The sequence below is a fragment of the Anopheles ziemanni genome, chromosome 3 (assembly GCF_943734765.1).
Source record: "Anopheles ziemanni chromosome 3, idAnoZiCoDA_A2_x.2, whole genome shotgun sequence".
Lineage (NCBI taxonomy): Eukaryota > Metazoa > Arthropoda > Insecta > Diptera > Culicidae > Anopheles > Anopheles ziemanni.
The window spans coordinates 75,467,725-75,476,082 of record NC_080706.1 but is presented as its reverse complement, the minus strand read 5'-3'; the positions used below and the strand labels follow the sequence as shown (position 1 = coordinate 75,476,082).

The window sequence follows — 8,358 nt, the reverse complement described above, 5'->3', positions numbered from 1 at the left end:
CTGCCCTTCGCCATTATCTTTCTTCGAGTGTCGGAGGGCAAGTAGGAGGATCATAGGGGGAGGACATGGGGCGCCGAATGACTGATAACGGAGTAATATGTATTTTTCTAGCCTGGCACTATATTAGATGCTAGTTTACGCCAAACCAGTCGAATCAGACAAAGAAGAAGGTGAAAAAACGAAAAAATATATTGACGAGTTACGAAGTCACAGGTTTTACTGGAGAGTTTGTAAGAGATTCTTCGGCACGGAAATTTTGTAGCTCCGGTGGCCACAAAATAGTAGGTGTTATTCAACACACGCTTCAGCTCCATCTGCGTGGGAGGAAGATACCTAATCTTTGTTTACTCTCCCGCACCATTCAAACAAATCCCGCTACCTCATAAGTTCTCAGTCCATTTTATAGAGATTAATTTGGCGTTTTTTAATTGAATGACAAAAACGTTATTAAATGGCGATAGAAAAACAAATCGTTTACGGTGGATTGTGTAAGAACCGAACAGCACATGACGGAGAACATCACACTTTGTTGCTGCCGGTTTCCTGTTGCTGCCACTACCACCTCCAGTTCTTTCGCCATACCAGTGTACACTATCAAACATTTGACGAAGCTTCCTTTCTATGGACCGGTCAAAAGTCATTTCAACATTGCGGGAAAAAAATGCTTCTATCAGATGGATTTGTTGAAACGTTGGTCAGCTGATTTCAGTATGATTTCGAATTTTCCTGCTGCTAGTGACACACTTTTACACGCTCATTATCTCTGCCGTACTAAAATCACGTGATTGATATGCTTCCGTTAAACAGGTTTGGGGGCACAATTCAGAATCGGCATCGGTTACCTAATCCTAATGACAAGGATTCGAGCACACCCGGAAGTTTCCGGAAAGGCGCTTGACCCCGGTGACCCCTGCAAATGTGCATTTCACAAACACGGAAAATCGATTTTCCTCGACACTTAGCACGCGTGGTTATGATTATGTGGATGGAAAAAGACGGACGAAACGGATTGCGGCGCACTAGCGGAGGGGCGAGAATAACGTTTCCTTTGGCGAATAGTTTTCCTTCTAATTGCTTCACTATTTTCGCAGACTCGTTCACACGTGCGTGTTGAGTTTATTGGTTGAAGAATGTATTTGGGAAAATATTACGGCCAGTCGATGCCGGGGAAGGCGTTAACGTTTGGTTATACAATCAGCACGAATGAAAGACAGACAACTTTTCTCGACGACTGACATCGTTTTGCCGGGTGTGATTTTGCATTCGATTGTTTTTTGCAACGGAACTGCACTGAAACACTTTGCAAACAACACGTACGAGACACACGGGCACTTTCAGGTCTTTCCCATCGCTTCTTGTCCGGCGACCCGGTTCGTCTCGTTTGTGGTGTAACACCCCACCGTAGTAACCGCCACCGGGCCATTTGATTTTTCTTGCCAATTTTCCATTCTTCCTACCACTTTTCCGACTTAATGGGTCCCCGTGCGTACCTGCATGCAGAAAAAACTGTCGGAAACTGTAGGCAACGGTTAATGGTGTCGTTGGTACAGCTATCTATCGTGTCGGCCGTTTCGCGTTCGAATGATGTCGACGCAGGTCTGTTGAACGTACGTTGATTGCTCGGCGCACGTCTGTCTCGGGCACCTTCATGACACAAACTGACGATTTAATCGACGATTCGTTCTACACAAGTTCTACGTATTGTGCGCCATGTGTTAGTTACAAACACAAATCGCTTGGCGAAACGGTCGATTGACCGAGCGTTAGTCTAGCAGAGGTCACCGAGACGGTAACTATTTGGCTGTGGTCTGTATATGTTTGTGGTAGGTTAGGTCTTGATCATTTCATGAGGTAATGGGATCAATTTGGAGTGTAATTTTCTATTCTAAAAAAATGTTTGATGCAAAATGTGTGGTTTTATATTATGGTTTTGCTTTTCATCGCCCACTTGTTTCTGGGTCACCATTTTTCTTTACAAGTGTTTTGCAGACAGTGATCTTTTAAAGAAAAAAGTGCCTCGTGCCAGGAAATAGGTTTCTATTGCTTACCGTTTTAAAACGTTGTAGGCTAAAGTTTGAAGCAGAGAATCGTCAAAACTGCCCGTTCTAAAATAATTACAATCACAAAACTTAGAAACCCAAAAGAAAGGAACCAAATCAGTACAGCTTTGAACTAGAAATCTTGGGGTCCATACGCTTGCGACGGCAGCACTGCCATTGGATTGTCAAAACTGAATGGTTCATAAAAACACACGAAAAAGAAATTCCTTGCGAGCCGCACGCGATATTGTCCGCCTGGTAAGCTTTAATAGATTTTCTCAGCAAAATGGACAAAGAAGTCGCCGTATTGCAACGCAAGCTGGAGGCGGAGTTGAAGAATTTCAAGGATTCGCAAAAAGGTACCAAACATCAGCATTCCTTTTTAGGTTTCCTGCTAGACGAGCTACTCGACCGGCATTAATCATTGCCAATTGTTCCCTTTTATAGAATTCAACAAACTCGTGCAAACCCAGCAGCAACTCGATGGACAGTTCTTTGAAAACAAGAGTATTTTGGAAGAGCTTCAAATGCTGAAGCCAGCCAACACGGTAAGGAAGGAAGGCAATGTGCAAAATATTATTTTTTGACAATCGGGGTGTTTTCTTTGCTCGTAGGTGTACAAATTGTATGGTCCGGTGCTGGTCAAGCAAGACCTCGAGGAAAGCAAGCAGAACGTGGGGAAGCGCATTGAGTATATCACGAAGGAGCTGAAGCGGTGTGCGGAAAACATCAACCAGTTGGAACAGAAACAGGACAAATATCGTGCAAACTTACAAAAGCTGCAGCAACAGTATCAAAGCCAAATGGCATTGGCTAAGCAGTAAAACACCTCGGTGGACTCATTCGGAAGTGCAAACATCCATCACCAGCAGCAGTAACCATGCAATCATTTCCCGATGAATAAAATGGCAAACATCTAACCAAAGGTGCATCGTGTAGTGTTGTTATGATGTAGTAAACATCGTTACCGATTTGGGTCGAATATTGATTTAACTTGGACCGTTGCACTCGCATTCCTATGTTGTAAATTATTCGAGGGAGAGTTATTACAATGTTGTGTCGACGGACTCCTCGCTTTTTGGAAAGGAGGTTGATCCTTTTGCAAAAGGATCCAAAAGGATGTTCCCGATTTCAACATTTGTACATTCATTCGTACGGTGTTCATGCGAGGATCCACCGTTTGTTTATGTTCATCGCTTCTATCGAGCAACAACATTTGACGTACATCAGCTGGCACGGTTATCAAAAAGAAAACAATCACCACATTCTATTCAAGTTTCTTCCAGTGCGCAGTCGACATGAAAGCATAGAACGACGATGGAAGTAAATCCACTGAGTATCATCCTCGTTAAATCGGATAGTAAAGGAGACCGCCTGTTGTTTCGCTATCCGTACAATCTACCTCAGCAGTTCCAGGCGGCCGTTATTCCATCGAGAAAAACGCCCTATTCCTTAATCAACGCCGGGGAAGATATTCTCCAGAATGCTCCACCTTCTAACATTTGCTTCGGTAGGTAAACGTGCGATATGGTCTTGCCAACGACCCAACGCCAACGTGCCTAATGTGCTTTCGCTTCTTACAGATCAATTGTATGGCATCTCGGATAAAGATCTAGCAACGCTGTTTGCCGTGAAATCTGAACTCTGCAATCAAAAATTTGAGCTTAAAGTAAATGACGTACGATTTGTCTCGCATCCAACGTTGCTGCGTAGTGATCAGGGTAGCAGCGAACAGAAAACGTCTTCCTACATTCAGATCAACGTGGTGTTTGCACTGCACGCCCAGGCAAGCTATTCCGTGGTCAATAGTTACTACGAGCTCAGCAAACGTATCGGCTTCGCGCTGATCTACGAGGAACGACGTGATGGTTACATTTCTCGCGAAATCAAAACGATGGTTGCTGTGATGGATGAAAATAGTGCCCTCCAGGAGCAGGAGCAGCAGCCAGCTGGTACAACTGGAACTGGTGTGACAGGTGGGCCCAGTGGTGGACCGGGGTCCACAGGCGCTAGTGGCCAAACGGTGGTAACAAATGCTGCAGCAACTGCAGCCGGAATTGCCGTCAGTGTTTTTGATACGATACTGAAGAACACCACGCTGGCGCAATTTATCAAAACTGTACGCATCCGCTAAATGTGTTAAATTGTGAAGTCACTTATTTTGTTCTCTTTTTTCTAGATTTATCACGACCTTTGCAGCACAGGTCTTCTGAACGTCACGATGAATCAAACGGTGACGCTAAGCTTCTGCCTGCCCCAGAAGGCACATCAGTTTCACAAGAAAGGTGTAGTCGTGGAGCCGGAAACGATTGACCGCTGCGTGGATTCGTTGAAACCCTATCACGGGATGCTGCTGCTCGTCGATCCGTCCGAACTGTTTGACTGTGTGCCACCATCGGCGGCCAACATGCTGCTTCAGCTGATTGAAGTGTACAACCCGCTAAAAAGTCTCCAAAACATGGCGTCAGATGCGGAGCTGCTGATTGAGTACGTAAACCAGATCGTGGGTCATCTCGTGTACTGGGCCAAGGCGACCATCATTTATCCGCTCTGCGAGACGAACGTGTATGTGATAGCACCGGACGCGCAACTAAACATTCACTCCAATCTGCCGGATAAGTTCGCCACCAAGTTTCCGGGCATGTCATTGTTCGAGGTGATCAGTGACTTCTCGTTGCCTACCTCGATCGGGCACCTGACTACCCCGTTGCAGCATCCTGCACGTCAGGGTCGGCTCGCTCAGATGGTTCTCTGGATGTTACAGCACCATCTGCTCATGCAGTTGCACACGTACGTGCAGTTCGTGGCCAACCTAGATGGGATAGAAACGGAGGAAGAAATGGAAGGGGCGGCAGGATTAGCAGGAGCAGGCAGTGGGGGAGGTTTAGCGACTGAAAGCTCTAGAGCTAATGCAAACCAACAACACACGCTGTACGGTAGCTCGGCCCCGAGCGGTTCCTCCAGCCAACCGTTGGCTGTGCCGATGGGTGGCAACCGGAAGCATTCGCTCAGCGAAGATCGCTATTCCGATAGTCTTTCCGCTTTGCTCACAACTTCGGTCGTTTCGGTGGCGTCGAATACAAGGCCCTCGTCGGTAAGCCATCGCTCAAACATGAGCCACTCCAGCGTTGGAGGGTTACAGACAGCTTCAAGTACCGAAAACGATGAAAGTATCGCATCGATTGATGAGGACGATAAGTTGCGCCGACTGCTGGCCGCTTTTCCCGAACCCGACCGGAAAGCGGTGGCGCGTATTCCCGCTGCGAAAAATCCAGAGGATTTAGCGTTGATGGTACGCCTTTGGCAGAAGGGATACTTTATGGGCGAGCATCACTTGGAGGAGATTATGTACTTTGAAAATCTGCGTCGATCGCAGCTTCTCCAGCTGGTAGACAAGTTTCGTGAGGTGTTGATTATTTACGAGACGGAAGATCCGGTCATAGCGAACCTTTATTCGGAGCAGACGGATGATTAATGAAGCGCTGTTGAAAACAGGCTTTCAGTTACTGATAAATATTTTCCAAAACTACAAAAATACGTCTTATAACTTCCTTTTTTTATATAAAGAGGTTTCTCTTTTATTCGAGTATATTAATTGCTCATGCATGAAAAGCCAACAGCGGGTTCGCTTCTTATTTAGCACCGGTGAACGAAGGTTCTCCCTCGAACGTACAGCCAGACCTTTGAATGATTTCCCTTGCAGCCCAAATCCCACATTCAATGCAGGTATCAACGCTGCGTCTCTTCAGCAGCTGGGCCAGAAAACCGCCCGCAAACGCATCACCCGCACCATTCGTGTCCACAATTTCACTCGCTGCTAGCTTCTGCACAGGAAACTCCCGTACGGTACCATCGGTAATCAGTAGCACCGGACTGCTGCCCTGCGTAATGATTACGGTGCGAGCACGTTTCGTATTTTGCTTCGGCAGAGCGGAGATTCGTAGTCCAATTTCTTTCAGATCTTCCGTGCCGTAGTTGAACTCCTTCGCCAGGGCAGCTGCTTCCTACAATTACGGGACGACTGGTGTCGTTAGTTAATTGTTGCTAGAAATGAAAACTCAACCGATTGTAGCTCACCGTTTCATTGCCAAACAACACATCGACATACGGGAATATTTCCTCTAGGTTCGCTTTGTAGAACTGGGGAACAAACGGTGCGCTTAGATTCATCAAGAACATTCGATCGGTTGCTGCGGCGTCCTTTGCTACCGCGAGCGCACTCTCGAAGCTGACGGTAAAGAAAAACCCAGACACATAGAAATACTGGGCTTCCCGGAGGTACGCTTGGTTTGCATCGCTTTTCAAATGCTCGGAGGTAAAATCGTTCGCGGCAGCCAAATTGGCGCACAAGCTTCGCTGTGTACCCGTTATCAACACGGCACAGGTACCGGTGGGATTAGATGATGAACGCTGGTATTGCACGTTGACACCATTCGCCGTTGCTCTCTCTTCAAGGATGCGCGCGTAGTCATCCTGTCCGACGCAGCCGAAAAATACGGCCACGCGAGGCCGTTGCAGAATCCATTGGGCAACTCGAAGAGAATTTTGTACGCTGCCACCTGCGATATACTCGGCTTGGTGCTTTTCAATCAATTCTTTGTAGCTGCAAAAACGAAGAGGAAAAAAAGGTCAGTATATGAAGATTCAAGTTTTCCTCTGAACAAAAAATTACATTACATTGGCATATGCTTTTCCTCGGCCAGTATAGCATTATTCGGTTGCATATCGTACTTTTCGAGAAGATTGCTTTCAACAACCGCCGAAATGTCCAACAGCGGGTTGCCAAGGCCGACAAGTAGTCCATCCCTGAATATGATTTAAAAAAGACACAAATATCATTGAAAACAACTACATTAAATACATAGACCACAGTAATCACTAAGCGCTTGAGAGGGGGCTTGACCTTTTCAGGCCGTTATCTCGCATCACGCTGAACACCACAGAAGGAAACAATTGCGGAACCGGATGTGAACCGCGCAAACAGCCTTACTTACCTAAGCTCTTCCATATTGATTATATAAAGATAATCTAATCTTTGGCAGTGCGGGTACTGAGAATGCTAATAACAAACTTTATTCAACAAAGTAACAAATGCGCGCTACGCACCACACGTTGCACACGGACGGGATGAGATAATGTTATACAGAGTAAAAAAAAGGCAAAACCCGCTGTTGTGCTTTAAGCTGACGAAGGCACTACTACTATTTTTAAACCAATCACATCCAACTACCGGCACTCGGACAACCAGAGCGATTGCTTCATCTAAACCGTTCACCTACTTGTCGAGAGCAGAATAATTGAACTGAATGCGGTCCCGATTGTAGACACCGCATGAAAGACTACCGGCCACTTGGTGCGGTGTAGAAAAACAACATGCAAGACTCGTGTCGCAGACATTTCTGTCAAAACATCTTTGAGAAAGAGATGGAAAAGTTTGTTTACACTGGTGAATTGAGTACGCTTCGCCACTTGCAGCAAGTTGGGGAATGTTTGCAATACCAAAACCAGTAAAATTATGAATGAAAATGGGATTCTCATTGGTTAATTTCTTTTTCGAGTGAACGGAAATAAAACCGTTAAATAAGGAACTTGTGTGTGGCGCAAATTCATAAACATTTTCAGTAAAAGAAATTAAATTTGTCGCCTTCGTTTGAAAACAAAAAAAAAAAAAACAACCCGAAGCAATCAAAACATAGACGAAAATTTCGCTATTGCAAGCTAGTTTTCTACATATCAAAGATCTTCATGAAACTGAGCGAGTTTAGGAAATGAACTTTATTTATTCTTCAATCCTAACTTTTCTTGATGATTTAATTTTTTAGCACAATGTATGACTTTATATGCATTGCTGAGTAATAAACAGAGTATAAACCGTTGAAGCAACAATTTAAAAAAAATCCAAATTTGGCCTTGTATTTTTTACTTCTCGTTTGAATAACGTAATGGGATGAAACGAGTCTTGTTTATCACAGTACGGCTGTATTTTTATTTTCCTTTTGATTCAAAATTGCAAATGGTAGATTGTGTAGTGAGAAACTGAAAAATATTGTAATTTTGGCAAGACATCCTTCGCATAATAAAATCAGACATAGCAACCGGACGTGACGAAAATGTTTAGAAGCGAAAAACTAGAATGAGCGAAATCGTCGTTTTCGCCCGTATAATCGAGCGGGCGAAAAAGTAGCCTCGGGCAAAAAAGTAGTGGTGAGAAAGTCAAATTCCTTTAGCGACTCGAATCTTTCGATTCAGGTCCGTTGTGAGATCCGGATCTCCGACTCCGAAGCCCAATCCATGAAACAATCGTGAGACGATGTAAAAG

At 45.0% G+C, this 8,358-nt stretch overlaps 3 protein-coding genes across 3 annotated transcripts; 2 read left to right on the top strand and 1 right to left on the bottom strand.

Annotated features, from left to right (window-relative positions):
- The first annotated feature begins 2,269 nt into the window (after window positions 1-2,269).
- On the top strand, window positions 2,270-2,958 carry LOC131288642 (probable prefoldin subunit 6). The gene is made up of 3 exons (XM_058317793.1): window positions 2,270-2,398; window positions 2,487-2,587; window positions 2,654-2,958. The coding sequence occupies exons 1-3, from the start codon at window positions 2,326-2,328 to the stop codon at window positions 2,861-2,863; spliced, it is 384 nt and encodes a 127-aa protein (XP_058173776.1). The 5' UTR covers window positions 2,270-2,325; the 3' UTR covers window positions 2,864-2,958.
- Window positions 2,959-3,350: 392 nt separating this feature from the next.
- Window positions 3,351-5,543, top strand: LOC131288640 (GATOR complex protein NPRL3). The gene is made up of 3 exons (XM_058317791.1): window positions 3,351-3,549; window positions 3,623-4,158; window positions 4,219-5,543. Exons 1-3 carry the CDS (start codon window positions 3,357-3,359, stop codon window positions 5,512-5,514), a joined length of 2,025 nt encoding a protein of 674 aa, XP_058173774.1. The 5' UTR covers window positions 3,351-3,356; the 3' UTR covers window positions 5,515-5,543.
- LOC131288641 (uncharacterized) lies at window positions 5,475-7,383 on the bottom strand. Its single transcript, XM_058317792.1, has 4 exons — window positions 7,034-7,383; window positions 6,717-6,845; window positions 6,117-6,642; window positions 5,475-6,043 (listed from the first exon to the last, which is right to left on the bottom strand). The coding sequence occupies exons 1-4, from the start codon at window positions 7,045-7,047 to the stop codon at window positions 5,672-5,674; spliced, it is 1,041 nt and encodes a 346-aa protein (XP_058173775.1). The 5' UTR covers window positions 7,048-7,383; the 3' UTR covers window positions 5,475-5,671.
- Window positions 7,384-8,358: the final 975 nt, after the last annotated feature.

Excerpts from the sequence above, each read along its gene's own strand:
- LOC131288642 (XM_058317793.1), top strand. The coding sequence starts at position 2,326 with ATGGACAAAGAAGTCGCCGTATTGCAACGCAAGCTGGAGGCGGAGTTG. Across the intron at positions 2,399-2,486 it reads TTTCAAGGATTCGCAAAAAG|AATTCAACAAACTCGTGCAA; the intron begins GTACCAAACATC and ends TCCCTTTTATAG. Across the intron at positions 2,588-2,653 it reads TGCTGAAGCCAGCCAACACG|GTGTACAAATTGTATGGTCC; the intron begins GTAAGGAAGGAA and ends CTTTGCTCGTAG.
- LOC131288640 (XM_058317791.1), top strand. The coding sequence starts at position 3,357 with ATGGAAGTAAATCCACTGAGTATCATCCTCGTTAAATCGGATAGTAAA. Across the intron at positions 3,550-3,622 it reads ACCTTCTAACATTTGCTTCG|ATCAATTGTATGGCATCTCG; the intron begins GTAGGTAAACGT and ends CGCTTCTTACAG. Across the intron at positions 4,159-4,218 it reads TGGCGCAATTTATCAAAACT|ATTTATCACGACCTTTGCAG; the intron begins GTACGCATCCGC and ends TCTTTTTTCTAG.
- LOC131288641 (XM_058317792.1), bottom strand. Across the intron at positions 6,643-6,716 it reads GAGGAAAAGCATATGCCAAT|CTACAAAGAATTGATTGAAA; the intron begins GTAATGTAATTT and ends TCGTTTTTGCAG. Across the intron at positions 6,044-6,116 it reads TGTTGTTTGGCAATGAAACG|GAAGCAGCTGCCCTGGCGAA; the intron begins GTGAGCTACAAT and ends CCGTAATTGTAG.